This window comes from Mytilus trossulus, chromosome 6 (genome assembly GCF_036588685.1).
Source record: "Mytilus trossulus isolate FHL-02 chromosome 6, PNRI_Mtr1.1.1.hap1, whole genome shotgun sequence".
Classification (NCBI taxonomy): Eukaryota; Metazoa; Mollusca; class Bivalvia; order Mytilida; family Mytilidae; genus Mytilus; species Mytilus trossulus.
The window spans coordinates 36,081,989-36,095,207 of NC_086378.1; the positions used below are offsets into that span (position 1 = coordinate 36,081,989).

The 13,219-nt window shown below is 31.8% G+C and overlaps 2 protein-coding genes across 4 annotated transcripts in view; one reads left to right on the plus strand and one right to left on the minus strand.

Annotated features, from left to right (window-relative positions):
- Positions 1-13,219, minus strand: part of LOC134721243 (putative uncharacterized protein DDB_G0282133) — a 67,476-nt gene that overhangs the window by 5,817 nt on the left and 48,440 nt on the right. Inside the window, exons 5-6 of one of the 3 annotated variants that reach the window (XM_063584068.1) lie at positions 12,226-12,306; positions 880-903 (exon numbers count right to left, since the gene is read on the minus strand). In XM_063584068.1, coding sequence (XP_063440138.1) covers positions 880-903; positions 12,226-12,306 — 105 coding nt within the window. Of the gene's footprint in view, positions 1-879; positions 904-7,102; positions 7,127-12,225; positions 12,307-13,219 lie in introns of all 3 variants that reach the window. The other 2 variants (XM_063584069.1, XM_063584070.1) reach the window with 2 other exon arrangements.
- Positions 468-8,103, plus strand: LOC134721245 (fatty acid-binding protein homolog 6-like). Its single transcript, XM_063584071.1, has 5 exons — positions 468-599; positions 1,093-1,167; positions 4,162-4,334; positions 7,292-7,405; positions 8,009-8,103. The coding sequence occupies exons 2-5, from the start codon at positions 1,095-1,097 to the stop codon at positions 8,069-8,071; spliced, it is 423 nt and encodes a 140-aa protein (XP_063440141.1). The 5' UTR covers positions 468-599; positions 1,093-1,094; the 3' UTR covers positions 8,072-8,103.

Below are 13,219 nucleotides of genomic sequence, written 5' to 3' on the forward strand. Positions count from 1 at the left end.
TGTGATTAATATTTAGCTGTTAGACCGGTCTTACGTTGTCTCGTGGCTGAAATAGCGCGTTCGTATCTTTTTATATGAGCTGCAAGTTTGGTTAGTAAGTAAGAGAGTCGAACACCGGCGATCATGAAAGAACTTAAATCCCAGTCATTATCGAGTACATATCGAAGTCATCTGTGAAAGGTACCAGTATTGACCCAGAATATCGAACAAGCTTTATCAAAGCCTGGAAATTTACCCTCGGACATCGGATTTCTTGTCATGTAAATTCCTTCCAGTGTTAAATTTTGACTAAGTAATATTGGAGTGTCTGAAGGATATCTCATCAAATTATAGATCATACAATTTTCAAATTTTTCATTAATGTTTAAAAATCCACGAGAAACAAACATGTGCTACTGTAAAACTACTAGTCATAAATAATCAAAGTTCAAGATTGTTGATAAATTGTTTGTAAGTATGAACTTGTAAAATTAATGAGAGGTTGATTAGATAAAATAGGTCTAAAGGGTGTGTATATATTCATTTACCGTGTATAAAATTGTTTAAAACGTCTCAAGGATTTTTTGAGAAAAAAATCATTCCAATAAGTTAAACAAGAGGTAAGAGTTTATGTATAGCTAAATGACACCTTTTTATTTCATTAGTGTATGATTTTTTTTTGTTAATCGAGTATATATTTTAAAAAAGAAAACTCATAACAAAGGCGATTTTAATAATAACTAATCATGATGATAGATATATATAAAAAAAAAAAAAAAAAAAGAGGTTAAGATCGGTGATTTCACACAATTAATGAACATTCGTGTAGGTAGCAGAAACAATGTTAGTTCCGCGCATGCGGTCTTACAGTCAGACATGCTCTATCAGTGTTGCGCTTACCTTTCCAGGCACAAGATTTACTTGCTAAAACACACAAGTGATCAGAATTATTATAAGTGCATACTGTTAATAAAACAATGAGCATTAAACAAACAGCTTGCTGATACGAAAACAAAAACATAATATTTAATTTCTTATTTTAAGCTGCAGCATGCGAAATCGTACCCAAATTATTTTCCCCGAGTTATTGTCACATAACTTCCTTAATTGCAGATATGACGAAACTGTTAGGACATTGGAAACTTGTCAGTAGTGATGACAAATGGGACGACTATATGAAAATGATGGGTATGTCGGTTTAGGTTTTATTATAAACCTACCTATATAGATATATTTTTAGTCTTTAGTTAATTTGGTTAGAATATTTTTTTTGCACATTGTGTATCGTTCCTATGGGGAACATGCACTCGGTCAGTTTGAACATCCGTCAATGTGTCTATTCGGCAAACAAAGTTATATGAATATAGCTGTCATCGACACCAATATGTAGCAAAACATAAATTTACGTGAATAGCGGTATTAATAATTTACCATTGAATGTTTGAAATATTAAAAGGTATAATAGTGATAGTGTATTTCAATCTTATGCCATGAAGTTCCGATACATTTTGTCGTGTTTGTAAAGTGAAGCCTTATCTGATAAATGGTAATGAGTTACTAGCCTTATTCACCAATGAAAATCCTTACATATAAACAGAGGCAAAGCATACCAAATGGATATTGAAACTAAGTCGAAAACAAACTGACAATACCATTACTTATAAGGAAGCATTACTAAAAGCCAAATATACAGTATAGAGAATCCAAACTAGAGGCTCCAAAGAGCCTGTGTCGCTCACCTTGGTCTATGTGAATATTAAACAAAGGAAGCAGATGGATTCATGACAAAATTGTGTTTTGGTGATGGTGATGTGTTTGTAAATCTTACTTTACTAGTCTTGCTGCTTACATTTATCTCTATCTATAATGAACTTGGCCCAGTAGTTTCAGTGGAAAATGTTAATAAAAATTTACAAATTTTATGAAAATTGTTAAAAATTGACTATAAAGGACAATAACTCCTTAGGGGGTCAATTGACAATTTCGGTCATGTTGACTTATTTGTAAATCTTACTTTGCTGAACATAATTGCTGTTTACAGTTTATCTCTATCTATAATAAAATTTAAGATAATAACCAAAAACAGCAAAATTTCCTTAAAATTACTGATTCAGGGGCAGCAACCCAACAACGGGTTGTCAGATTCATCTGAAAATTATAGGGCAGATAGATCTTGATCTGAGTAATAATTTTACCCCGTGTTGGATTTGCTCTAAATGCTTTGGTTTTTGAGTTATAAGCCAAAAACTGCATTTTACCCCTATGTTCTATTTTTAGCTGTGGCGGCCATCTTGATTTGAAAGTCGGGTCACCGGACACATTTTTAAAACAAGATACCCCAAAGATGATGATTGCCAAGTCTGGATTAATTTGGCCCAGTAGTTTCAGAGGAGAAGATTTTTGTAAAAGATAACTAAGATTTACGAAAAATGGTTAAAAATTGACTATAAAGGGCAATAACTCCTAAACGGGTCAACTGACCATTTCGGTCATGTTGACTTATTTGTAAATCCTACTTTACTAAACATTATTGCTGTTTACAGTTTATCTCTATCTATAATAATATTCAAGATAATAACCAAAAACTGCAAAATTTCCACAAAATTACCAATTCAGGGGCAGCAACCCAACAACGGGTTGACCGATTCATCTGAAAATTTCAGGGCAGATAGATCTTGACCTGATAAACATTTATACCCTTGTCAGATTTCCTCTAAATGCTTTGGTTTTTGAGTTATAAGCCAAAAACTGCATTTTACCCCTATGTTCTATTTTTTGCCGTGGCGGCCATCTTGGTTGGTTGACAGGGTCACGCCACACATTTATTAAACTAGATACCCCAATGATGATTGTGGCTAAGTTTGGTTCAATTTGGCCCAGTAGTTTCAGAGGAGAAGATTTTTGTAAAAGATAACTAAGATTTACGAAAAATGGTTAAAAATTGACTATAAAGGGCAATAACTCCTAAACGGGTCAACTGACCATTTCGGTCATGTTGACTTATTTGTAAATCCTACTTTACTAAACATTATTGCTGTTTACAGTTTATCTTTATCTATAATAATATTCAAGATAATAACCAAAAACTGCAAAATTTCCACAAAATTACCAATTCAGGGGCAGCAACCCAACAACGGGTTGACCGATTCATCTGAAAATTTCAGGGCAGATAGATTTTGACCTGATAAACATTTTTACCCCATGTCATATTTCCTCTAAATGCTTTGGTTTTTGAGTTATAAGCCAAAAACTGCAGTTTACCCCTATGTTCTATTTTTAGCCGTGGCTGCCATCTTGGTTGGTTGACTGGGTCACGCCACACATTTTTTAAACTAGATACCCCAATGATGATTGTGGCCAAGTTTGGATTAATTTGGCCAAGTAGTTTCAGAGGAGAAGATTTTTGTAAAAGATTACTTTAATTTACGAAAAATGGTTAAAAATTGACTATAAAGGGCAATAACTCCTAAACGGGTCAACTGACCATTTTGGTCATGTTGACTTATTTGTAGATCTTACTTTGCTGAACATTATTGCTGTTTACAGTTTATCTCTATCTATAATAATATTCAAGATAATAACCAAAAACTGCAAAATTTCCACAAAATTACCAATTCAGGGGCAGCAACCCAACAACGGGTTGACCGATTCATCTGAAAATTTCAGGGCAGATAGATCTTGCCCTGATAAACATTTTTACCCCATGTCAGATTTCCTCTAAATGCTTTGGTTTTTGAGTTATAAGCCAAAAACTGCATTTTACCCCTATGTTCTATTTTTAGCCATGGCGGCCATCTTGGTTAGTTGGCCGGGTCACCGGACACATTTTTTAAACTAGATACCCCAATAATGATAGTGGCCAAGTTTGGTTTAATTTGGCCCAGTAGTTTCAGAGGAGAAGATTTTTGTAAAAGTTAACAACGACGACGGACGACGGACGACGGACGACGGACGACGGACGCAAAGTGATGGGAAAAGCTCACTTGGCCCTTCGGGCCAGGTGAGCTAAAAAGAAAGCTTAAATATCAGCAACACCAACATTAAAAACGTACGCCTGATGAATATCAGGGGCTTCTTTCGAAATATTCAATACTTTCTAACCATGCATGATTTCAAACTTCCTTAATCTTTAAGGTCACTGAGATCATAACTGCTTGCATGATTGTAACATAAATTCTATAGGTGTCAATATAATACTACGAAAAGTAGGAAACAGTATTACTAGCTGCGAAGAAATCAAACAGACCGATGAATTATGGGAACTTCTAATAACATCTACATTTAAGAATGCTCATCTTAAATTCAAACTTGGAGAAGAGTTCGACGAAACAACCTTGGATGGCAGAAAATGCAAGGTAAATAAATTCCTTTTTTTAATCTTATGAACCAGCAAATCTAGTACAAGTTTTAAAAATCTTTAAAGGCAATTCCAGAAATTTGTATCATCAACCACATTTTTGTCTTTAATATATATATCAAACAGTCCCATCTATTCAACATAACAAAATAACGAGTTTAGTGAAGCAAGAATAAACATGTAAGAACCCTTTGATGGTATTTGATAAATTCGATATTCTGGAATGTATTGGCGAAAATGCGTCTTAAAAAAAGTTTATAGAATAGGCCTCTTAAAAAATCGCGGCAGTGAAATATTAGAAACAAATGATTTACCCTCGCCACCCCAATCATACCCCATCTACACACATGTGATTCCCTTCCGTTCTGCTTGTATCAATTCTTTGAAAAACGTGTTATAAAGGGTACAGTGGCCAGGAGTTTATATATAGATTTATTTTGAGTGCCACCCTAAACAAAAGGATAGGAAACTCGTACAACTTTATTTATTTCTAGCTTGTGGGCTGCTGTTTTATTTCATATTTTTTGGGGACACAGTGTCGTCTACTTTACTCAAGACTTATACTCCACTAAAAATTGCAGATTTTATTCTTTTATTGATACCATGAATCTGAAGCCATGTTATCTTATTGATTTTGATTATTAAATCAAATCATGCAATTTAAATGAACGTTAGAAAATTCAATCCAGATGAAAATCATAATTACATTTAATAACAGAAAATTGTCTGTCCGATATCATCATACAATGCATAAATGTGTTTTTGCCATTTGTTTTTTATCCAATGAAAAAAAATGTTACGTGTTTATGACGTTAATATTATCAAAAGACATTTATCGGGTGGTTATGCTATTAAGATTCAAGACCTCATTTTCAAATCTTGTACTGATAAATAAATGCCAATTCATATCACAAAACTTTAAATGACATTATCTTAAATCGTTATATCTTGATATATTTAAATGTAATATTTTACAAGTCCTGAGGAAACAAGATCGTTTATATGGATAATATATAATACAAGCAAACTCATTGTATCAACATTTTCAAGTTTCCATTATCTCGCTTTAATCTAAATCAAACAATATTTCGATGTCTTCGCACGTTGTTTTAACGGTGTGTTTGATTTATTATTCGACAAAAGTCTTTTTGAGGAATCAACTTTGAGAAAGTTAATCGATCGGTTTTAATACCGCTTTATATTTTTTTGTCAATATTTGAATGGGAATATAAAATATGTTTTATGCTAATGCAATTTATGTGTCTCTGTACTGCAATGAACTTGAATAAAGCTTTGATTAAATATAAATGTTACAAGATACGGTTTGTATAATGTAATGAGATATCAGATAAGGGACACCAACAATTAACAGTAGACCACGAAAACTCTGAATGCACAAAAGTGAGTAAAAAAACCACTTGCAATAGCACATAATAAGATTAAAAGAGGAAAACAACCGCAAAAGTATCAGTTCATACGGTAAAAGCATATAAACACGAAATGTGGTATGAATCTTTAATAAATGTAAATGAAAAACTGTACACTAAAGCCAATACACAAGACATTGAAAATCTGTATGCGAGCCGCGATATTAAACCAAGACAATTTTTGCGAGGTAATTAATATACTAGTAAAGGGTTTCTGAAAACCGTTAAAAAGGATCACACACAAGTTTCGGCCGTTCAATAAATAAGAAATACGACAAGAATCGTTTAGCTTCAATTTGTTGAGGAGAAAGTGGTAAAAACCTTTATAGTAAGAACAAACGGTAAAATAAGTTTAAAACCATCAAATGAACAGTTAGTGAATGGAAAGAACAGCGTCTCACATTAGAAATTTTAATACGCCACAAATTGTGCTGCAACTTTACCCTTTGGTATTTATGCTAAATAAAGCAATGGAATAAACAGAAAACAATATCGAAAACGAAATTTCTCAGCTCATTTCTGGTGTCGTTCTTTGGTACCGACATGTTTTGTTACAGACCTTTCTTATTATTAAGAAAGATCACTTCACACTGTAAATGAAGTTCAGGTACTCGTCAATCTGTGTTTACATCAGAATTCCTCTTGAAAAAGTGTTTGGGTTCATCAGTTCTCTCAAATGCTTGTTAATAGACTGCTATTCAATATGTTTTGAATAATGTGATCCTTGTTCTTTATTATCCTTTTTCATGAATTGTTGATAAATAAAGTATTAAATGTGATATTTTTCTCAAAATTTTCAGCTATGATATAAAAAAAGAAGAGACAACTCTTCGCAATAGTCCAAATACAACAGGTTTTGACAACCCTTGGTCAACTCCAGCCTTCAACAATGAGCATAGCCAATACAATTTCCAGCCAAAATTGATTACCTTATGAAATGTGAGAAAATTCATCGTTTCCCATGGTCACATTTCCAGTGGTTGTCGAATTTACTTACATATATTGTATATATTATGCAAACAAACAGATTAGCATATCATAAACTGTTCAGTCTAATAAAAACGAATAAAACTATCGTAAAACAGTTAAATATATGTATGAAACATGTCTGTTTATTGCATTTCGATTTACTTATTTATCTATTACTCTTAAAAGTATTAAATTATATGGTTATAAAATTATTTTAAGTCTCTGACATTAGATGAAATGGTGTATTTCAAACACTTCAAATTGTGCGAATGTAAAGATTTTAAGCGCCATTTTTACCCATAAGCTGAAATCAGATGACCATGCAAAGCCATAGCATTCTCAAACATAGACAAAAAAGCAATATATTTACTATTTCTTTGTATCGCTGTTCATGCTGAATTAAAAAATGGAAAAATCAGGAGATGTATCAAAATATAGGTCAACAAAATTCCCAAATGTTCAATGTAAAACAAAGCACAATCGAAAAAAATCTTCTTCAATATTATACCTCTTTTAATTTTTAAACAGAAAGGACGATTTTTATTTTCATATTTTTCAGTCAACGTTTGCCGTGGAAGGAGATGATCTTGTACATTACCAAAAAGGTTTAAAACCAGGCGAAGTGGAATCGAAAATAACACGGAAACGTGTGGATGATGATACTATGACAATCGTAAGAATTTGCATATAGATATAAGAAGATGTGGTATGCGTGTCAATTAGACAACTTAGGCTCTCCTTGCGTATAAACAGTGTTGTAAGTGTTTTAGGTGTGAAATCACCTCCACCCTAAAAAATATTATTTTGTAACGTTGTTTGGTTTGATATTGGTGTCGTATTTATGTTGATTAAGTAAAATGACGTGTTTCTAACTTATAAGAAATATCAAGACTATGTGACCTAGTGAAGCGCTTATAAATTCCAAATATAAGAATAATATGCACAAATTAAAAAAGGTCTTCCATATATACGAAATAAACGTTCCTTCATTATATAAGTTCCAAATGGAAAAGTGTTATAGACTATTATTTCCGCTGTTATATGTTCCTAACGGAATGAATGGTTTAGAGTATTTTTTCCCTCAGAAATAGATATTATGAAATGGTTTATAACAAAATTTCTAGTGGAACATCTGTTAGGTGGAACAAATACACGTTGACAGTTGTACAACATAAATTATTGACTCGTCATACCTCTTGAAATTAACACATATATATTTAGTTGTAACAATTGTCTACGAGATAATGTATAATAATCATTTTTGTTGTCTTTTCAGACTCTGGAAGCATTAGGAAAAAAACTTACCACAGTTCGAACATTTAAACGATATACACCATAATATATAACTGAATAAACATCTAGCTTTTTCCATATTCTTTCTACTTTTGTTTTATTTTATATGTCTTGTATATTTTTATACTTTAGAGTATAATAAAAAATAATAGACGTAAAAAGCATTTAAAGTTTTAAAAAAACTCATAGAGCTAAAAAAAACACAATATACCTCAATACACAGTACACAATTTCAAAAAGCAAAGACAAATCAAAAACAAAAAACGAAACATGAATTAGTGCGGATTTTCATATATATATTAAACATAATGGGCAACTCAAAACACATTTAAAAGAGAAATGCTCATTTCATATATGTTTAAGACAGTGCACTACACAGAACAAAGACATACACACACCAGACAGTACTTAAACACATGCATCCAAATAAAGTATGTGATATATATAGTGCACTGACATTGGAATAGATATATTCTTCTGTATAGTATCAGGCAATTGTATAGCCTGTTTTGAAGATTTTGAACAGGTATACAAAATAAAGTACTAAAATGTTGATCAACTTCCCGGTAGAGAAAAAAAAACACAATTACAAATTTTGAAGGTGCTGAATTAGTAAATTTGGTCCAATTCTTAGATAATAGATTCCTATTTCGTTGTACCTGGTACCGTAATTGTATTCTTTTTAAAAACTTTGATTGTTATGTCTTATTTACAAAATAATCGGATTAAATGATTTAATACACAAGAAGGCGTCACACTGTATACAAGAATTACGTCTAATCCAGTTACTTAATTGGAGTTAATGTTAGTATGATTTTTATTTCTATAAATTTAAAGATTACACTGAATTATTGTTGTCCATCTTCTGCCATTCAGCGTAAAATATGTATATATCGCGTTGTTCAGAGTTAGAACTTTGAAGAAGAAGTGGACAAAAAATGTTTTCTGGGGAGGGGTGTACATACGTATTATCAAATATTTTGGCCACGAGCATCACTGAAGAGACATGTATTGTCGAAATGCACATCTGGTGCAAGAAAATTGATACCGTTAATTTTATTGTGTGAGACATGCAGACAGAGACGCAATTGACCAACGGGATTGTAATTCGCGAAATATAAGCTCTTTTTTTTATTGTTTAATGTTTGGCACGTTTTAATTCAAATATACTATTTCATGCTTTCAAAATAGTATTTGCTTATGATACTGATCAATTATCCATCGCTTTAAATCTTTTAAAATTTAAGCATATCGACACGTGCTTTTTATAAATACTAAATCGCTCTGGATTTGTTTTCTGCTATGTCAAACGTTCGATACATGTATCGTTGTGGGTATAAACACGTCTAACCACTTGTTTCTCTATGCAAAATCTAGAGATAGTTTCATTATCAGGATCTATCGATATTGGGTTAAAATATGTATCGCTACAACTTACGAGTATAAACAATTTGTTCATCAACGAAGTTCCTTGTCGGAATTGCTTAACATTGAGCGTATGATCAGGTATTTCTCGATTCTCGAGCAGTGTTCGATTGATGTTCTATATGCATGAATCGTCACAACTCGGTTGATTCCGTACCTTCCTCATCTAACAAGGAGAGAAGCGGATACACCCGAGGATTGCCGATTGCCATATGCATATGCATGAATCTATTGTATGTATCTATTTAACACGTGACATACAAAAAGCAATAATTAAAATAAAAGACGACCCAAAACCTGTCGAAGTACCGATCAAATCCGACGTTCGATCTCAATGTTGCTGGGGTTTTTTTGGTGAAAATTAAACAATTTATAAAATTGGTAAAGAACATTCCGTGACAGATAAAATTTCGTCCTTATATTTGACCTTACATACATACATGTATCTATGACAATAATGACATTGTTAATCTTACCTTCTTTAAGCGCATTGATTTAAGCTTCTTCCTTTTTAATTTAGTTCCCATGTCATGTCATTGATATGTGAATTTTATTTATGATTCGTGTACAACAAAGATAAAAGTCCGAGTGGAATGTATCAGTACACACTAAGGTTATCTAAAGACTGTACACTTGAAATTATTTAAAACATCAGATTAAGTTTAAGATTTATCCCATTAAGATATTATGGTTTGTTGAGAAAACGTTAAACTCCCGCCAATGCCATAACTCCTTCATTGTGTTTGGGTAAATGGAAAGATTAAATCTTTGATATAGAAAATTATTACAGATCAAACAATATAAATTAACTTTATATGTATTGTTGTGAAAGTGTTAAATGAACGTGGTCAATGATATTTCAATTCTTTACTTATTTAAATGGTTTTTGTTTACTCAGCGGTGAAGTCAACTTTATAGTAAATGGACAGGCAACCACTTTAAGCAAGGTCTAGATCTAAAAGGCTTTTGCTTGCGCAGGGCGCAGCAGAACTAGGGATTGCATGCTTTTAGAATTTATTTACTATTTCAGCATTAGTGTAGTAAGTTTAAATTATTAAAAATGATCAGAAAAAAACCTTTCAAGTTTTCTGGTTATAATTACATGTACGAGTTATATGATTTATGTCATGAAAGCAAGGAACTGCTTACTCTTCCGGAAAACTTTAGATGAAATTCAATTATCATATATTTTTTTCCTTCAAAACTTTTAATCGAGGAGTGAAATTTCGAATTAAATGAAATCATTGAAAGTACTGAAGAACCAGTCGTTTACCAGCGCATGATTTAAAATTTATATTGAAAACTTTTTAAAAAATGTATAAAATTGAGAATTGAAATGCAGAATGTGCCAAAGAGACAACAACCCGACTAAAGAGCAGAAAACAGCCGTATTATCAATACTGATACTGCATTATAGGACCATGCATTTCCTAAAATGTTATTTAATACATGATCTGTGTCTCTTTTACAATAGTTCCCGAAATCGAGATTGAATGTGATGACGTTTGAATAAAACAGCCCATAATTTAACCCCGTCACATGGGTGAGCCTGTCCAAGGTCAATATTTTGTCGCTGATTGTTTTAGCTTATATCTTAGTAACTTGGTGTCCTGATAGTTGTCTTTTCAATATTACGGTGTTTAGGCCATATATATTTAGTATTTGTTAGACCATATTATTGACTGCTCTGTCAGCTGGTACTATAACAAAATACACCTTTTTCAAGAATTCAATAAGTATGTCGGTCTTTATATTGAAGTACTTTGTTTATATGTAAAGATTAAGATGTTTTCATTTGTTTTTACCACTGTAGTCAACAAGATAACTACTTTTTAAGAAGAAAAAAATAATTATTATTTCAACTTATTTTTATCAGTTTCTGGGTCAGGCCTATATAAATGAAGTTACTTGTCAAACGTTATAATGTCGGTTCAATACATGAACACGTGCCTCCTTCTTTTATAGTTGATGGAAAGATCATAGATAGACACTTTTTTGTCTTCATTGTCTTGCAATATACAAATTTATCATGATTGAAACATTGAGACGCTGGTCGGAGTTTTTGGTCAATTTTAACTTTTCTATTGTTTAAAGCATTTATTCAGTGTATTTTGTTCACTATAGCACTCTAGTCTATTGTATCTTATTAAATTATAAGGCATCCGACTCAATTTTAAAGATTATAATCTAGTTAATGGAAATGATCCAAGGTCACGTTCGAAAAAGGTCCTATTCATCATGTTAACCCGGAAGTGCCTCTGAACTATTTTCACCTTCGTCACATATTTGTTTATTTGAATTTAATATTGGGTTATTAAAATGTGTCAATGGTTGTTGAACATTATATTGCCAGCATATATTTAAATCCCCCTCAACAATAGTGATTTGTCTATTATCAACAATATTATAACCTGTACATTGTGTTCGCGGATATATCATAGACCGCCATTTTGTTTGTTTGCATAGCAACGGAGGTATAGATTAATTAACACACTGTGAAGTCCACGTGTTTTTGTTTACACAATTTAAACAATATATCTTCTCACGAATATTCATTTCTGAAGATAATCTTGTTACATTTTCCATTTAAAGGAACCTTGACATGTATTTAAATGAATGAACCGTGCGTGACCTGAAATTTAATTAATCCATTAATTTGGTAGACGAATATTCAAGATTCCAATATATAAGGATAACGTAACTTTATGCTAAACAAGTAAAAGGAAATAACACATAATTTACCAACATAGAGAAAAGGGATAATAAAAATCTTACCTGATATGCCGACGTCCGAAAACGATTTCGCAGGTTGAAACTGACATCTCGGACTTGGTCCTGCAGTCTCCTAAATTCCACCTGTTCAAAATCAGTCAAATAGATAAAATCCTTCATTACCAAAAATGAATTCGTAAACTTCAAAATTTAAAATGCCATTGACTGCTTATCACACCAAGTTAAAACTTTTAAATTGTTGTTTAAATTTATAGTTTATAAATAAACATCCGTTGTCAATTCACAACATTTAAACTTTCTTCATAGGTACAAATAAATTTAGGATACATCCGTCTCCAAGTAAAACAAAAGTGTGTTCTCGGTTCATGTGAAATATTCACTAAGTGCTTTCGCAGCGTTTTATTTGCATTAATGCATTGCCACTAAATGGGATTATAAAAAGCCAAATAATTTACATGTATATTGGTTTTGGTCTGTTTAACTTTTAAATAATTAGACTGTTTAAAACATCTGAGTGTTAAAGGGGTGTTGAATAATGTAAATTAAAATACATGACAAAGATTAAAAGATCAATGTTATTGAAGTATAATATTTGTTTTGATAAAATAAAACACAGGTAAATCCATGACTATCAGTGCAAAATTCCGATTATACCATGTCATATCCAAATTAAGCATGTTTGATATTATTATCAATAAAGAACAATGGTTGATCAATTTTTAATATGCATAGCTGCCCTAGTACATAAAATATGACAACGAAATACTGGAGATCGGCGAACCTTTGAACACTTCATATGAAATATGCAAGTAGGTCGTTTAAATAATGCCAAAAATGCACAAGACCTTAAAAGGAAATAAACGTATAATGTTACAACTTTTAAAAAAGTTATATAAGTTTGAAAATTATGATGAATTGCTTCAGTAAATGTTGATTTTACAATATTTGTGTTTGCTTGTTGCGGTTCTTTTTGCTTGTATGTCTTTAATGTCATTATTTTTTTTTTAAATCCTGAATAATCGGTTCTTTTTGTATA